Below are 19519 nucleotides of genomic sequence, written 5' to 3'. Positions count from 1 at the left end.
GGATTTTATGTGAAATATATTCTTTATTTTATTTTAATCGAAAAAAAATTAGATAATCCATCTACGACCTTACTGATTTTTTGCTCATATACAAAAATATTAAAGTGACTATTCTGTCTTTGATAGTTCAGAAAGGTAATAAAATACTTTTAGTGTGTAAAAATGTATTATATATTAATAAAATATATATATATATATATTCAATAGTAAATTCATAACATCTACATGGAACTAGACTAAGGACGGGTTGTTTCGGAGAATTTGAACAATTCGTCAAATTTCAACGTTCATTTTCAAGTTCTGTGAAAGATTTTTTAAAGTTCTGTTTTAATTTCAGTTTTGTCAAGCAACTAGGCTATAATGATATAATAACAGAACTTGAATAGGATTTTCACAGAACCCGGAAATGAACGTTGAAATTTGATGAACAACCCGTCCTAACAGAGCATTGATGAATTTACCCTAATATTTTAAAAATTTTATTTTTCGTAATCAATAACATTTAATTTCGTAGGATTTAACAAACTCATATTATATTTCGTTTTAAGTCGTTTTTGTGATTTGTAGCTATTGTATCCGTAAACTATACACACAGAACTTTTGGAACATTTTTTGTAAATATTGGTCATAATATTGACAAAAAAATAGACACAGCACCGGTTCTCCTGGTGAGGTGTTCGCGAAACATATAACATTACCCACCACGGTGTCACCTACTCAAACCTGCCTTACACCCAGCATAAAACAAACACCATATTAACAGTTTTAAATATATATATATATACAAATGTAAATAATTTTGTAGACACTATAATGAAGGTATGTATAGAAATAAATAAATCTAGAAAACGCAAAACACCGCGAACAAGTAGGTACTAAATAAATTCAATTTGCCGCCATTGATAGGAATGTCAAAGTCAATATGCCACACTAGCTCCCCTAGCGGCCAGAGTTGTTAATATTGCAACTATTTCACTTGAGCTGGACGAATTATTAATATTATTGAGTAGTTGGTCAAAGATAGCCTCATGGAGGAATACAAGGTTAGCAATCTAGTTAAAGTTAGCCATCTATAGTCAAAGTTAGCCATCTGGTCAATGTAAGGCTCGCTTGAATAATAAAGTGAAAGCAACAGATTTTCGAAAACGTAAAGGGAAACGGGACGAGCAAATAAATTTACAGCCAGACGACTTGGCTACGTTCAAACATTTATTTTTACAAGACGAGCTTTTGCTGTGTGATAAGTCACCATATGGTCAGTAAAAAATGCTTCAAGTTTCAAAACTAACTTACATTTCTTTTTCTAATTCATTCTTCATGAGCGCTTAATCTTCAAAAATGATAATATTACCTGTCTTTAACTTTATATATTACCTGTTTTAATATAGAGTGGTTAACTTACTTTTGTACGCACTATGACTATGACGTTTAGAACTTACCTATGCATACAAGACTTAGGATTTGTGCGAAATGGCGGTAGGTCGGGCACATGGGGTAAGGGCAAACCTTTTGCCAGAAAGAAGGTTCCCAAGAGGGAGTGATATCAGGTCCGTGGCATTTTCGACAAAACGAGAACCACCAAGACCTGAAAAATATAAAAAAAATGCCATTAAATAACAAATAACTTGGAATAAATGATGATGTGGTGAATATTTACTAGATATTGGAAGCTGACGTGCAGTACCTGATATATAATTTCTGGTGACCGGATAATACCATCACAATGATAATTCATCAAATCTTTAAAAAGTTATATAAAGTCATGGAAAGTGATGAAACAAAAACTTTATTAACTGAGTTAAGTAGATTAGGTTAGGTTAGGTCAAATCAATTTTTTTTCAAATCAATGACTTTATATCACTTTTTAAAAGTGTGTTGAATTGTCACTGTATTGAGTTATCACGGAACCATAATTACTTGATATTGGTAGCTGACTTGCAAAACCTAATAAATAATTATTTTTCTAAGCATCCTCCTTTGACAAATTTTTTGGTGGTCTTCAAAGAAAACTTTATTTTAGAGGGTGACAATTTTGAATAAAAAAAAATTGTATTTTATTACGTGGGGATAATATTCCATAGCAATTTATTTATATTTAAGTATATTATTTTTATTTTTGTTATTTGTTTATGGGGTGTTATGCCGTGTTGCGCCAACTCCTTCTTAAGCCAATTTTTCGGACAACCTTTCAGTGTCTATCATCAGGGTGCAACACGGCATAATACCCCAAAAACAAATAGCAAAAATACTTTTTGCCGTAAAAATCTAACATCATATTATTTTTACCTTGAAATCGCATCATGATCGGTTTGGACACTTATTTTCTTGGAATACATGGATTCTGTTATCGAAACCTTCTTCATTCGTGATTTGTCTGAAACAGAAAAAAAAAACCTATTTATATTTAGGGTCATGAAAGTCGTGATAAGATATAATATGTTGTAACTGAATGATTCTTGTGAGTTTAAGTTTTAGAAAATAAAATTGTGAAATGGAAAGATATCGAAAACCGATATTATAGTTGGTCGTTCATAATAATCGTTTTTACTAATCTTAGAATTTAATTGGCATTTTCTAAATTGGCGTTCTAACTCCAGGCATAGTCATCGTATTACAGTGATTTTTAATTAGTAGTGATGTAAGGCATAGTTATTTCGGAGATATTTTTAGGATGGAGGAGAACTAATTTAAAGCCAAATCAAGCAACTTTTCGACTCTGGACGTCTTTAAAAAGGGTGATTGTGAGTGTATCTTCAAATCTTTTCTTCAACAGGTTCTTACCGTCATTAGGTGAAGAGTGATGGCTTTTTAAGGAGGCATTATCGGACGTGTGAAGTATACTCTTCCGTCTAACTGGTCCTGCTTCCGCTGTGTCAGAATTCCCTTGAGATATCTTCCGGCCTCTATAAAAATTAAAACAAAATTTCAGAGTGTACAAAATCTCATTTTTAAAGTTCTGCTTATATTTAGTCAAAAAATAAAGGAAGATTAGTTAATGTGATGTACGTGAATAAAATTGGAAAATGTTTAAGCTCAGTGGTAAGTTCAAAGTTTCTAAACTTGCACTAGTTTAATTGGATTGCAATCCCATCTCTGAAAATTCTCCGTTTACTAAATGGCTGGCGTAAGTACGAATATTCCATCCAAATATTTTATTTAACGTGCTAAGCATTCTGGAAATGGATAAAAAGCAAATGGGATAATGCTGAGCGATCTTTAAAGATTCATAAAAATGTGATGGTGTCGCAAAATCTTCCGTGTATTATAAATTCAATGCCTTTATTAAAATGCTAATGGGTATGCTAGTATAAAATTTTACTCGTCTTAAGATTTTTTATGCTGGTGTTGAGTTGTTCATTATAAGAAGCTTGGTATAACGTTTAATCTTAATTAAAATTAAGTAATCCTCCGTGGGAGAGGCATCTCGTAAACTGAAGCAGCAAAGATTACCTACTGCCGTAGAGTATTTTTTATCCTCGGATTTTCTTGGTTACTATTATTTATGCCTGCTATAATCTAAAATTTGGATTTTCAGAAAATTTGAATTATTTTCAAAATTCACTATGCGATTTATTTTTAACAATAAATAAAATATGTTTTAATGTCAAAAGTAATTGATAATTTAATTGAAAACATTTAAGCCCCCCCATACCCGGGGCATTTCCGTACCATTTCTACCGATTTATAACAAGTTTCTCGTTAACTCTTTGAGTTTCAACAATAATATATGTAAGTTTTTAAGATAATATCTATACATTTGTTATGCCGCAACTTTAATTATATAAAATTCCTTCGATAGAAAATATCGCAAAGTAGGCTCCGAAACTTATTAAAAACACCCTTTGTTCTGTTACAGGCATGAAAAAAATCACAGTGTATCATTAAACCTCACTTAAGCATTTATCGAGAGATTTTTGTTCTATTTCAAACGATTCGTGTTTTTTTTAAATAAACACCATACATACTCATTATGGCAAGCAATCCATTGGTTACGAGGGAAGCAACATATACAATTGCCTCCCAGACGAAATTAAAAATGAAAAAAGTATAGGTACATTTAAAAAAAAGTTGTTCAGTTTTATGCTCAATCAACGAAACAATGAAAGTGAATAATATCAGTGTGTAATATATTTACTTATAATATATATGTTATTTCTAGTTAAATAAGTGAAAAATGTAATTTTCTTTTATCTAGAATAAAAAAAAATATATATATATCTTCTCCATTTTCGCATATTTTTTAATATTAGCGCGCTCCCTCTAATATTCGTATTTACATATCTCCCTTTCAAACCATCTCTGAATGCTTACTACTTGGCTTTAAGACAATTAATTTGTAAAAAAATATTTTTATAAAAACGTTAGGCAAACAATCCCAAGTTTTGAACAACAAGGCAGCGTCTTGGGTCCCATACTTTTTCTCATCTACATACATAGTCTAACTGAGATAATCTTTGGAAAAATAGAGTACAAAGTAATCAGTTACGCAGATGACACTGTAATTTTATTCAAAGCACAATCATGGGAAAAGGTCTACAAAAACACAGAAGCAGGGATGATTGAAATAAATAAATGGCTAATGAATAATCTTCTTACGCTCAACATTTCTAAAACAAAATACTTGACTTTTAGTAAAACAAAAGCTGGTCAGCCAGATAGTCGCCCACAATTACATCTTCACCCATGCACCAATACTTCCACAAATAACACACGCTGTACTTGTGACAAAATAGATTATGCTGATAATATCAAATATCTCGGCTTAACTGTTGACCATAATCTAAAATGGGATCTCCAAATTAACCTAATTACAAAAAAAAATCCGGAAACTATCATACATCTGCAAAACAATACGAAATATTATGTCATTATTTATTATACTGTTATACTTGGTGGAATTATATATTATTAAAATAGAAAATAAAACATTTTTTAACTTAATTCCACTTTTTTATTTTACCACTACCGGTTTCATCCTATTATGGACATCTTCAGGCTGGCAATTGAAATTCTTTTGTTACAGAATTTATACAAAATTAGGTACACAATGTCAAGGTAGGTACATATTATTGGGTTCACGATTGAAACAATATTATTGGGTTCACGATGTTGCAACATCTTTGTTTCAATCGTGAACCCAATAATATGTACCTACCTTGACATTGTGTACCTAATTTTGTATAAATTCTGTAACAAAAGAATTTCAATTGCCAGCCTGAAGATGTCCATAATAGGATGAAACCGGTAGTGGTAAAATAAAAAAGTGGAAATAAGTTAAAAAATGTTTTATTTTCTATTTTAAATATTATGTCATTAAATCAGCTAAAAAATATATACTTTGCACTTTGTCAAAGTATTCTAATGTATGGTATTTCAGTATGGGGAGTAGCAGCAGACACTCATCTCAAATCCCTTAAAATTAATCATAAATCAATAATTCGAATTATGTTTAGAAAGCCTTATCAACATCCGACAGAACAGCTAATGATTGAAAACTTATTAGACATAAATAAACTGTTCATAAAGAAGATCATCTACAAAAACTGCATAAAAAAATTACCACATCACATAACTCACTCGCAAAACACGAGAGCAATTACACACAAACAATTACAAGTAGGTACCGTATATCAAATCAAATTTCGCTAAAAGACATGAATCTTTCCTGGCTCCTCACATATTCAACATGTTCCTAACCCAAACTAAAACTTACGTCTTACCAAATAATTTGAATTGGGTGTTCAAAAGATTTGTAAACTGGTTGATGGTAAAAGAATGAACAGATATTAGAAATATTCTAAACATCTAATGCATTTTACAAACCATACTGCACACAAATTCTCACAATATTACATAATTTTACAATTAATTATAATACGAAATCCTACTCATTTCATATTTTTATACATAATTTTTCAACACAAGTACTACACTTATTTTTCTATTTTTATATTACTCATTCTTTTACTACTATTTTTTTTATTTTTTTTATTTTACTATTTTTTACTAAACATGTGGTTTATATATTAATTGTTAATTTCCAGTCTCAGAACAGACTTTGTCTAGTGAGGAGGGTAATGAAAAAAAAAACATCTGTACAGAACCAACCTTAAATAAACGCCCGGGTTGCCGGCACTGAAACCATATTTGAATTACTCTAACTATCATCATTATAAGCGGAAAATGTTGCTAGTGCAATGAGGGAGGACGTAGTCGCCGATAAAACCCGCGATGCGAGGTTTGGTTGGGTATCGGATTGAGTATATAAAAGCCCTACACAGGATCAAGCCTTTTACAAGTATTTAAAAGTATACAAGATCGGAAATAATGAAAATTTTTTAAAATTAAGTAAATTATTTGTCGACATAATTAGGTAGGAAAAGGGCATTTTTAATGAAATAATCCAAAATATATCTTATTTTATTAAATATCTGTTTGCATAATAATTTCATGTTACTAGTTATACATTATAAGTAGCATTGAAACCGTTGCAACCATACTTAGCATCCGTGCCGAGAGATATCGTGTTATGGATATTGATATTTGAATTACGTGATAATATGCGTCAAAATACGAAGGTAGGTGACTAAGGCAGACATAGATGGAAAATGCTAATGCTAAAATGAAATCAGATATCATCGCGTTTGAATAAACACTCACTAAAAACTATTATTCTTAACAATGCCACCTCTGATTCTTCAGCAATAATTGACAGAAGAAAATAACTATACTATAATATTAAATATGCCTTTCCTGAGAGAAAATCCAGTTATATTCAATTTTCCAACTATGTCCTAAATCCTGTATCTAAATTTCGCTAATAAACAATTAGATAATGTTAATTAAGTGTTAATCTCAAGTGACCTACCAGGTAAGTATTGTACTGTATATTATCTCCACAAATAGTTAGTAATAACATAGATCACAGTAGAAATGTATTATAAATTTGTACAGCACCCTTGAGGTGATTTTGAACAAAAACGGCGCTATATAAGTCAAGTATTTAAAAAGTAATTGTTAAAAGAACCCGTTGACAAACTGATATCAATCAGTTTAACGGGACCAAATAGTAAAAAACTGTATTTTTGAAAGTTAATAAATAATAATAATAAAAACGCTTCAATACACAACGACATTCTATATCCAATTATTATTATTATTATTATTAACTGAAAAAGAGACCATTTCGGCCATACACATTATCTTCACGTATCCCTACTATGAATGTACCAAGCTACTATGCCTGCCGATATTTTAAATTATGCTGGATACACGATTGAAATTTAACATAAAAATTGAATCACTACATTAATAACGCTTCTATGGTTCTGTGGCATTAAAAACCAGCATATAATTGAGTGAAGCTATTCAAACGGCAAAAATAACCAAAATAACAAGTGATGGTTTGATTACAGCAAATTTTCATTAAAAAGTCATCATCGCCAAAAAATAAAATGGATGGCACGGTTAATTTCGAAACAGTAAATTTCACGAGATTATTTTCACTGTAGCTATTTCAATATTCAAACATTGCTTAGAAAATAAGTAACATTCTCATTATAGTTCCAATTCCCCGTGTGCAAGGGCAGTGAGGATGGACTCCTTGCGTCAATCGTATTCATACTCATACATCGTCCCTGTTATATCAACCCATGAACTTTGATATTATCCGACCTTAGAATCACTTGGATGCCATATCTTCACCGAATCCTTTCTCTATATAAGCAGGAAAGTGTATTTATTTATTATTTTATGGTTTTCCGCTATTAATATCATAGTTCACGGAAAAAGGTAACTAAAAAATCTTACTTGTCGAAGCCATGGTTATCATATCCATTCCTGGAGTCCATGGGGTCTGTGACAATGGAAACCCTACGTCCTGAAGGCTGAGCTGTTACAGGAACTTCATCGAAGGGGTACTCCTTTATAGCAGCCATTGTGGTGATCTATCTAGAAATAAATAAAATAATAAACAGTTATTTATTTGGTGCAAAAGTAAACGAGAAAGACGGCACAATCTATTTTTTTGAATAGCGCAGATCCAGTTAAATAATAATAACTTTTATAAATTTTAAAATCTCTTTTTTTAGACAGTTTACGAACACAGAAACCAAGATGGGTTATTTTCCCTTAAAAACACCATTCAATGAAAAGAAAAAGCTGAGATTAGAATTTTTTTTAAATGTTGCAAGCTGGAAAATGGTTCACATAGGCGGCCTGTGACTGACATTTCCAGCAGTGGATTTCACTTCCAAAATATACCTAGTACGTTATATAAGCAAACAAATTATTAACTGAGGTAACTATTGCAATTCATTCTCCACACTAATTTATATTTGTAAAATAATTTAATAAATAGTCATCTTGATAAAAAAACACGCAATTCATCGCTAATAATATAGCGAAACTGTTTAAATTCACCTGCACGAGTTCCTAAGTGTGAATGTTTGGCGTTATGGAACAATGTAAATTATCGTATTAACTATAATTATTATATACATAATCGAATTCATTCCAGATGCATTGGATTATGAATGATCAAATTGGTGCAAAATTCCCTTGCCGTCAAAGCGGTTCGCACATGTGTTGTAATGCACGTGATGATTTATATATCTCCACTGCTCTAACACATAAACATAGTTTTGTGCATATCGGAGTGTGCACAACCCGTTTGCGCTTGTGCGGGGTGTTGTGATAGAATATAGCTCAAATAATAACCTAGCGGGAATTATGACTTGAGCGTATTTCGTAAATCGATGAGTGGGGCACAGATGTCTTTGTAGTTATGTGAAGACTGAAAACAAGCAGGGTAATGCAAAAATGCAAGTACCTGCATTTAGTTCAGAATTGTAGGATAAACTGTCAAGAATGAAAAAAAAGTTAACAGATGCGGATTTTCCAAGATGCACAACAACGCAACACTACGAGATGGCGCAAAAATACGGTTTTCAACTTATCCCATTTTCATGGAATTATTTACAGAAGAAAAGAAAAAACTGTTCTATTTAGTTCCACAGAAGGAAATTAGACGAGAAAACGAGAAAAAATTGCGTTCTATTTAGGATAGATTGAAAACTCACCTCTTCAGATCTAGTCACTGAGCTGTCTAAATTGTGTAAAGGTAAAAATTTTACATGGCTATATTTTATAAAAATAAAAAATTCCCTCTGTACATCGATGTGTATAAATATTCCTACAAACCATTTAAAATGGATTAAAAATTTCTGCTTTACGTTTCGCTGTCGCCTTTCTTTGAGAGTACTATTTTGTTAGATCCGTATCAATATGAACGTATCGTAAAGATAACTAAAATCAGTTTGATCTCGGCGAAACAACACTTGGATAATATCACCCACTAAACGATAACATGTGTTTTCTTTATTACCACAGCGAATTGTGTATTTCTAGTTCATGTTTATTTCAAATTAGTCTAGAAACTATTACCTCAGCTTCACTGTGATCAAAACAAGTAATTTATTGTTAAATCAAGGACCAGGAAAGAGTTAATGAATAATAACATGCTCAATTTAGGCAAAATAAGAATGACAGTTGTTTAAATTTGACGTATTTGTGATGGATTATTTCAAATGAAACACTATTATTGACTACATGTCTACACCTGATATTAACTGTTATCGTATCTAATATAATTTGCTCATAGGAGACTTGCAGTGCTAAAATATGTCTAACAACCGTCAATGTCTGTAAGTTGAATCAATATCGTACAGTTTGTCACGACAATTAAAGTTAGTTATAACAATGTTGACTGAAATAATAGATTATTATATAATGATTAATTATACCCGTGTTCATAAATAAAAGGAGGGTAATTGTGTGATGAGATTAGCAGTCGGTTTAATTAGAAGGTGTTAATTTTACTCCAACTGATGGTAATTCTTTACCTACAACTGTTACTGTATCTAATTAAGTTTAAAGTTAGATTATATAATACACCTTCATCAGGAGAGTAAAAATCTATGTATAAAGGTAGATTATTTTAATATATAGCGTCCCTGAAGTGATATCTCACAAAAGCGGCGCTATGCAAATTGTCCAATAAATATAATGTTTAAATTTTATTGTGTACATATGCATTGATATACAACGGAAATAGATAAAATAATGTTATCCGATTAAACTTTATTTTATTAAAAAAAATAACTTTGTTAATATCACTTTAATATATACAACCAATACATGTTTCATGAACGAAAATCACCTCATCAGAGTAAGTATACACCGAAGTCAAAAATTAAATAAAGATTACGATTGGAAAGAAGAAGTGGAAGGAGGGGGGAGGGGTAGGAGTAGGCTGGGTTTATAAGAATTAGGAATTACAATATCGTTAGACGGGAAAGACCAGTTAAGTGGGAAAATATTTAAAAGAGAGTTTAAAAAAAAATTCTTGTTAATTATATCTGCTTTTATATTAACATGTTTTCTAATTTCTAAAATTTCGTAATTATTTGTTTGCGATGCTTTATATCCTGTGTGAAGTATTTTAAGACAAGAAAAAAACAAATAGCATGTAACCATAAAACAATATATTCATAAAATAAATAGCATTTAATAACGGTTATTCTAATAAATTGAAAGTTGAAATACTAAATAAAAAAAATAAACATATTTTCTTTAAATGGTATATTTACCCTTTTTCTAAAGATAGAAATAAACAATGGCGTAGAATTCTATTTGTGGATAACGTTTCTTCTAAAATTATATATAAAAACATTCCTGGTACTATTAAACTAGTTTTTTACACTAATAACAAAATGAAGAAATATATTCTTAGTAATTAAGATAATAAAGAGCGAAAATCAAACAAAAAAATCAGGAGTTTATAAACTCAATTGGAATGATTGTAATTTCTTTTACAAAGGTAGAACCAATAGAAACTTTGAAGTCAGAACTAAACAACATCTCAGGGCTTTAAATGGAAATAGTGAATCTGAGTTTGCAAATCATCTTTTGAATAATGATCACACTTTCGACAAAAATTCAGGCCTTAAAATAATTCAATCAGGATATAAAGCATCGAAAATAAATAATTTTTTGAAATTTTAGAAGTTAGAAAACATGACAATATAAAATCAGATATAATGAAAAAGCAAAAAAACAATTATAAACCCAATTTTAAATATTTTCCTACCCAACTGGTCTTTTCCGTCTAACGATATTGTAATTCTTATTTCTGATAAACTCCGCCCACTCTTACCCCTCCCCCTCCTTCCACTTCTTCTTTCCAATTGTAATCTATATTTAATTTTTGACTTCAGTATATACTCCTGATGAGGTGAACTTCGTTCATGAAATATATAGAGGTTCTATATAATAAAGTAATGTAAACAAAGTTATTTGTGTTTTAATAAAATAAATAATGCCATCACAAAGTGATAAACTTCCAGAAGAAATCTTCTTATTAAACGCCTGTTAATGGTCAAGTAATTTTGCATAACTATGTGTATTGTTACTGCATATTTAAATATTCGCGACAGTCATTTGGTTCGTTCTTATATCGGCCATATTCGAAGAACGCGTGATTTTTTATAAACGTCAAACACAATCACGTAATTGTGGATAATTTTCACTGTAATTTTATTAATCCAATGGATTATGAACTTTCTAAAACATATTTTCTTCGATATTATCCAAAAATTTTATGAGAGGAACCGATGTTTTTGGAAAAATCTCGTATTACATGTGGCGATCCTATTTCAGTATGAACTCGGGTCTTAATTTTCAAGTATTATTTTATGGGATCCGTACGCCTGCAAACCGAAATGAACCTAACGGTTGGTTAAAATTGAGGGCCAGAGTGGTATTTTTTTGCCTGCAGACCCCCTATGCGGAATTTACCCGAAACATACGATTTGAATTCGACCAATCAGAGTGCCTAGACCGTCGATACTCTAGCGTAATAATAATAATATATATCATATTTGATGATAATGATTAACAATCACATTCAAAACTCAATCATAAAATATTCATATTCATTGGGCAAAAGATAGTTAAATTATCATGGGAAATATCAATATAAACACCATGGAAGATAATATTTATAAGATATCGTATTCCGTAGTATTGAGAAGGGGGATAATTGTCCATAATGTTCACGTGTTAGCTAAAACGTGATTTTACAAAATTAAAAAAAAATATTTTTATTTATATATTTAACTTTAAATAGTACATAGGCTATGTAGGTATATGCAGTGATTACAAAATGTGCTGATATAAACATGGCACAATATACACAATATTAAATTACGCGTTTACATATTTCCTCAACTCTTTTTAAAATTTAAATACATTTCCTCATTTTTTTAAATTGGTCGGTATTTCTTGAAAGATCTTCACCGCTCTATACCCACAAAGTGTCCAGTAATAAAGTGCACACATTTCGCGAAGTGATTCTACATGATAGTACAAGTAAAAGAGATGAAATAGTTGTTTCGAAATTTCAACGTTTTGAGGGGAACGGTAGCGCGGCTTTCTTTATACAAAACTTAAATTTATACTTGAAGCAAAAATACTTGATCAAATTGAATATATTTTTAAATCAAAAGGTATAGCAAATATCTAATACGGATATGTGCTGCCTTATTTATTTGGGTTTTAAAATATAAAATACAGGCAAATAAAGAATTTAATTATTTTCGATTTTAGTAGCAACTTTGACAATTTTTTGGGAGATAATGATAAATTATTAAAAAAATAATCTTTCCCAAGCTACAATGTAAATATAATGAAATATATTTCAATTTTTGTAACTGACGATTCATGGTGGAATTCCATTATAATATATTAAAATAAAACAAGTAGGTATGAATCTTTTTTTCACTTTAATTTTATTGACAGTAACCGGTTTCAGCTCGTTAAAGCCATCTTCAGACTGGTACAAATTATTCTTAGTCTACAGTTTATATACATGACATATGGGGTAGGGGGAAAGGGGTGGTCTACAAGGCACCCCCATATGTTATGTATATAAACCGTAGATTTATATACATAACATATGCGGGTGCCTTGTAGACCACCCCTTTCCCCCTTACCCATATGTTATGTATGTAAACCGTAGACTAAGAATAATTGAAGGGCCTTGTAGACCACCCCTCCCCGATATGTTATGTATATAAACCGTAGACTAAGTATAATTTGTACCAGTCTGAAGATGGCTTTAACGAGCCGAAACCGGTTACGGTCAGTAAAATTAGGATGGAAAAAAATTTCATATTTGTTTTATTACAATATATTATAATGAAATATATATTTAAAAAAATTGGAAAAAGGTGTTTTTTGTGTAGGGATTTGAAATTTAAATTAGACAAATTTGTATTCCAACGTAAATCAGTCGTTTAGTCATATTCATATTTTTTAAATTTTACATTTTACTGGGTATATTTGCATTGTAGAAAAGACAAAATTATTTTTTACCTTTAAGTCACAAACAATTGCCAAATTTGCTTCTGAAATCGTGAAAAAATGTTTTTTATTATTATATAATTATATATTATATAATTTGAAACAGAAATAAATAAAGTAGCACAAGATGGTTGTTTTAGCTATTGATAAAAAATATATTATTCAGTTTGTTTGGGTATTTTTGCCTCAAATCCAAATTTAAGTTTTGTATAAAAAAGATCACGCAATTATTCCCTCTAAGGTAGTTTTCTAGTAATGAATTGTTTTTATGGAAAAAAAAACCAAAGGAATTTTGAAAAAAGTTATTAAATTTTTACTTCTACCATCATGTAGAGTCACCTCACGAGGTTTGTGCACTTTACTCCCCGCCTCCCTGTATAGTAATGAGTTCTGTGATTTTTACTTCGTAAAAGGAAGGGAAGTTTATTCCTTTTTTTGTGGAGTGTTGATGTATATTGAGTTTTCGCATAAATTCTAAATTTTATTGGCCGTTAAACATTTTGAAACGCAAAACTACAACATTTCAGTATACACTCTGTAGATCCCTTTAAAAGTTTTTTTGAGTTTATAATATTATTAATATTTATAAATGTTTGAAGAAAACTTCTCCTGCCACCCTTAGCAGATTAATCTTTCTTATTTAAAATGAAACCTTTTTTTACAAATACCGTTTTAATATTGAAGATTTTGTACCTAATATAGATCAGGTGAAGTTGTATAAGTTTTAGCTGGTTTAAGAATCCTACATCAGAAAAAAACTGAGCGTAGCCTGTGTCTGAAGAAAGAATTGTAATTAAAATAGGAAAAATTGCATTATTCCTTAGTTGAAATAAGATAAAAAAAATGTGGTTTATAATTAAGTACCTACTCACAAATCTTGTAATTTCGGAGGAAATTTCGTTTTTTTTTTTTAATAAATAAGAGAAACTTAGAAACATACTTTCTTGGACGCGAGGTCTACTTAAAACAGCCCTATTAGTTATTTATCTAGTGAGGTAAGTACTGTCAACCTGGCAAAAATTTTAAATAAGAGAAACATTTGAAACAGACTTTCTTAGACGCGAGGTCTAATTTTAACAGCCCTATTAGTTATTTATCTAGTGAGGTAAGTACTGTCAACATGGCAAAAATTATATCAGTATTTTAAGAAATTTGACATGGAAAAGTTATTTTTGTTTCAATTATATCTGGCAATTATGTGTGTTGTGAACGATGATCATAATCAACGATTTTACGTAAAAAAATCGATCTCGATTTTGACGCAGATGTTCCACACGTGAAAATGTTTACATTTTTACAGAAGCCGTATTATCAAATGTTGATAAAAACACTGACTCCGGTTATTTTTACAATCAGATTGTAAATTTTTGATTTCATGTAATTTCACGGATTTAAAATTAATTTAAAAGCGTAAGTAATAATAACATTTGTATCTTTTTTTCACATTGAGTTACCTACGCCCCGCTATACTCAAATTCGAACCGTTTTGTAATTTGTCATTTAAGCACGTTTTAATCAATAAAAAATATTATGAATTTGAAATTGAAATTGATATTTTTTATGCGACGCCGACCAGAACCAGAAAAATAAACTTTAATTAATGCACAAATTTTTAACGGTATTTATAAAAATACTCCATAGATAAAACAAAAACTTAAATAAAAATTACGATTTTACGGTAAAGGGACTGTTTGTTTAATATTAAAATTTTAATTAATTTTAATTCTCTTCGTATTCCCTATACACAACAAAAACTTCTCGTGTTATAGTTTTCTTACAAAAGTTTTGCACCTTGTTTTGGATTTATTCTGTAAGTTGTGAATAGTTAACGTTGAAACTATTTAATATTATTATATAAGTATTAAACAGACAAAGGCTACATTTTTAAGTGTAGCTTTAAAGTTACTTTAAAGAGAACAAATTGGCATAAAAATGTTATAATTATTTGTTATTATAAAAATATAGGAACTGAATATGGTTTTGTTGGAATATTCAAGAGGCAAAGGATTTTTTTGCAACAGAGACTAAATTAGAAATAAACGTTTATTGTCGTTTGTTTGTAAGTTAAAAAAGGCTTAAATAAATCGAGTCTTGAGTCGAGAATTATTGAAGTATTTTATCAGAGTTATTACCAGAAGATCGATTTTAACTAAGCACATTGCAAACATTCCAAAATAATACAATCTTGATAAGCCGATTAAAAATATGCATTTGTCGCGAATTTCCTGAATGAACCCCTATTTACGATTAAATTCTACAATTTTATAACAATGTATTATTTAGACACTTTTTTGGTATTTTTTTAAATTGTATTAAGACAGAGACAATACAGGGATTGCAAAAAAGTGTGGGACTGCAAAGTAGCAACACGGCTGCTTATCTGAAAGATCTTCTTTAAAATACAGTTGGTCTTAATTAATAATGAAAAATAAAGATCCATAATACCTTAAAAAAGTGGATCAATCTACTAACCAAAATTATAGGTAGGTATTACATTATCTATTTTACAGGATGTCTGGGGGTAAAGTGTGCTAACTTCGGAGGTGATTATACATGATTTTAGAAGTAAATGAGATCCCTTTAACTGACAAAGATCGTTATTTATTTTTTGGAATAACTAAGTGAGTAAAACCTCAAATTGTAATATGTAATTATTGAAGACAATATTAGCGATTCCTAAACGAAAATCTGAAACAGAAAAATCAGAAAAGGATACGGTCACATATAGGACTCAAACCCATGACCCTTGCCTTAGGAATGGCTAATATTGTCTTCAATAATTAAAAAGACTGAGATCCTTTTCAAGGGAAATGTTAACATTTTAAAAGAAAAACAAAAATTGACAAAATTATAATAAATGAATTTTGTACTGTATCTATAACGCATTAGCGGAATCAATTATGGCCTCCGGAATAAACAGTTATGGATGAACGTTCAAGTCTTATGTAAATAAATAAAAATGAGTAAATTCAACTCAGTTACCTAAAATTGTTGTCAGGCAAAAAAATAAATAACGAAAAGCAAATAATGTGAAGGATATTATACATTGTTTACATCATCTAATTAGCTTTATTAAAGTGGGCTATGAAAGTAAAGTATATTCTACCATTTTTCTGCAAAATCATAAGAAACGCACCATCACTGAGTAAAATGTACATAAAATCATGACTTACTGCATCACTTATTGTTTGGTCACCACTTTGCACCTCGTGAGTGAGTACGTCCGAACCTCATGATCAATATTATCACAGGAAATCTACAATATCTACATAATGGCACGAAATTTATCTGCAAACAGCAGCCCGCAGGCGTACATTTACAAAGCTTGTGCCACATCAGTCACGGTGATGTCTGTAATACAGTCGCTTTTTTGTACGGAATCATTCACAAAGCGTACATAGTTTCAGTCATGGAGACGACTATAATAGAATAACTTTTGTTTTTGCAAACCTGACCTTACCTACCTTACAGAGTGCATAAGACTAGTCTAATAATAGTATTTACCTAACCTCAACTAACCTGCAGTCTGAGTAAACTGGCCTTTACCTTACCAAACCCAACCTCACCTATCCTATAGACTACATTAGACTAGACTTTACCTGATCTACTATGGGACTGCATTCGACTACACTTTGCTTTAATGATATCAATAATAATTTGATGATTATTTGCCAATCTCCATGAAAATGTCTGATTGAAATGGTACAGGCTTTGTAAACGATTTTGCACAAAAAGGCTACTCTATTACTCCTATTATCATCACCGTACTAAAATAGTATAGGCTTAAATGTGTAAATGATTTCGCACAAACAATAGCTACTCTTTTATGTTTCTTTTTAATAAATTTAATATTTTGCACAAACGAAAGCTACTCTATTACAGTCGTAACCATGACTGAAATATTGGGCTTTGTAAAGACGCTACTGGGCGGCTGCAAGCGATAGTCTTAAGATACGGATACATTTACGAGCCGAGTTTCGGTTCGCAAATGTATACGCAGCATTAGGCTATCACATGATGCTTCCACCTCCGTCATGTGGATGTTAAAGCCAAGCGGTGCTAATGGTGCTAAACGACATAAGTATCGGCTCACTGACGCCACTACAGAATAGGTATGCTAGGCTGGACCATCCAAGCTTTCAAATTTCTACACGTCATAATTTTTCTCATTTGAATATTACGTTGTTACGTAAAAAAATACATTTTAAAAGCTATTCATTAGTACTTTGACCCTTAACTGCTAACAACTATAGAGTCAGAAAAACTATAGTTTCTCCAATTATTGGGATATGTTATGAGGTTGAAGGGAGTGAGGAAAGAAAGGAGATTAATTGGGATCCTAGTTGGATGATTGCTAACTTTTGGCTATTAAAGTAGTATTTTTCCATGGGGGTTACTGAGAGTATAGGGTAGATAAAATAATTGTTGTTTTGTCTTAGTTTATTTATTGTTTTTAAGTTTAATTATCACAACTAAGTTTTTACTTCTTTTTTTTAATTTTCTAATAATAATTATTATTTAATTGAATAAGATTTATCTTTTAAAAAGTTCTGTTAAGTAGGTAATTATTATTACGACAACTTTTTCGCCTTCATAAGGAAGACTGATGAAGAGACTTACGTAAATATTTATTTTAATTCTACATAGGTTCACGGAGAATACTTAATGCTATAAAGTACTGTCAATTTATTAAAAATCTGTTAAAATTATTTTTTTCTGTTAAAAATGGGACTGCAAGCCTTAACGAATGAATTGACAAAGGTCCTAATAAAGCAACAGTTAAAAACGAATGTTTCACGAGGACGCGGACGGCGAAAAAGTGTTCCGTCATGACATTTATTAGGAAAAGAACACATGATAACGAAAAATTCTGAATGACTAATATCTTAAGAGAATTTGACTTCCTATAATTTTCTAACAGGATCATTTTTCTCCGTCTATTTGGTAGATAGTTAAAAATCTTGAAAAATGAAAATATTTGAACAGAAGGCGTAACAACTGACATGCGTAATAATAATTAGGGGCTTAGCTGAAATTGAAAATTGTTTTTTAAAGTAATAGTAGTTATTATTAAAAAGAAAAATAAATTTTTATTGTGGATGTATGAATGTGAATATGGCAAGGAGTGTGCGTCAATACCGAATTGTTTGGCAGTTCATCTTCTCTGCTTACCGCTGCAGATACAGAATGATGGTTAGTTAGTCGGTTATGTTAGGTTTAAGTATGGATTGTAAAAAAATATTATATCGATACATTGAAGGCCCAGCCTTAGAGCTGATGTATTAAAATTCTGCAAATGCAATGAAATTAAGGTTACCAAAATAATGAAATTTGTTGACCCGGTTGGCTTTTGCAAATTGAATTCAAAACTGCAATGACATTTCATGTGACATTGTACTCAAATCGACAACTGAAAACAGAAATTTTACTTCTGATGCCGTCTAATATAAAAATCTTCAATGTTTCGATAGAACATTTGATTTCAGAGCACTCTTCGAATTACTATTCCACATTCGAAACTCGAGTTTTAATTTTACTATAGGTAGTACGGATAATTTTTTTTTCTAACTTAACCTAACCTAACACAATGAGATTTTGACACGTAATATTTTTTTTTATATAGATGCGGTGGACGGCCTGCGTGGTAGAGGGGTAAGAGAGTGCGAAAGTAAATTCTGGTTGGTCAATTTGTGTTATTTCACAATTTTATTAATTCAAAATAATGTGTAATATGAGTGGAAAATACTTTCAGTATCTAATGTATGACTACAATTTAGAATTGACACATTGCTTGAAATGGTTTTAGCTGAGTTTGTTGATTATTTCTGATTAGCCAGGTAGTTCCCCACCTTTCTCTTCCCCATCTCACTCCCCTTCCCATTATTTTCAGTCTCACAACATACCCTACTCGGGAAAGCCATAGTCTCACTGGCTCTGGACAGTTGGTACTCTTGTGCGGTATTCACATTTATAAAAGTACCTTAAAATCTATTTAAATTTTCACATTCTCAAACCACAAAAACATGTTTTTTTTAAATGTTTTAAAACACGCTATAGGTAGGTATAAAAAATTATTTAGAAAAATCAAAGTTTATTT

The 19519-nt window shown here is 30.6% G+C and overlaps 1 protein-coding gene across 2 annotated transcripts in view; it reads right to left on the bottom strand.

Annotated features, from left to right (window-relative positions):
- The window catches only part of Nha1 (Na[+]/H[+] hydrogen antiporter 1), a 98208-nt gene that overhangs the window by 15477 nt on the left and 63212 nt on the right, over positions 1 to 19519 (bottom strand). For both annotated transcript variants that reach the window (XM_089631281.1, XM_089631280.1), the window contains exons 2-5: positions 7810 to 7950; positions 2782 to 2903; positions 2287 to 2374; positions 1440 to 1585 (exon numbers count right to left, since the gene is read on the bottom strand). In XM_089631281.1, the coding sequence (XP_089487407.1) occupies positions 1440 to 1585; positions 2287 to 2374; positions 2782 to 2903; positions 7810 to 7937 (484 nt within the window). In that variant the 5' untranslated portion in view covers positions 7938 to 7950. The remainder of the gene's footprint in view (positions 1 to 1439; positions 1586 to 2286; positions 2375 to 2781; positions 2904 to 7809; positions 7951 to 19519) is intronic.

Source organism: Hesperophylax consimilis, chromosome 4 (assembly GCF_061612785.1).
Source record: "Hesperophylax consimilis isolate HC1 chromosome 4, BYU_Hcon_1.0, whole genome shotgun sequence".
NCBI classification, from domain to species: domain Eukaryota; kingdom Metazoa; phylum Arthropoda; class Insecta; order Trichoptera; family Limnephilidae; genus Hesperophylax; species Hesperophylax consimilis.
The sequence above is the reverse complement of the archived record's forward strand: the minus strand, read 5'-3'. Positions and strand labels throughout refer to the sequence as shown.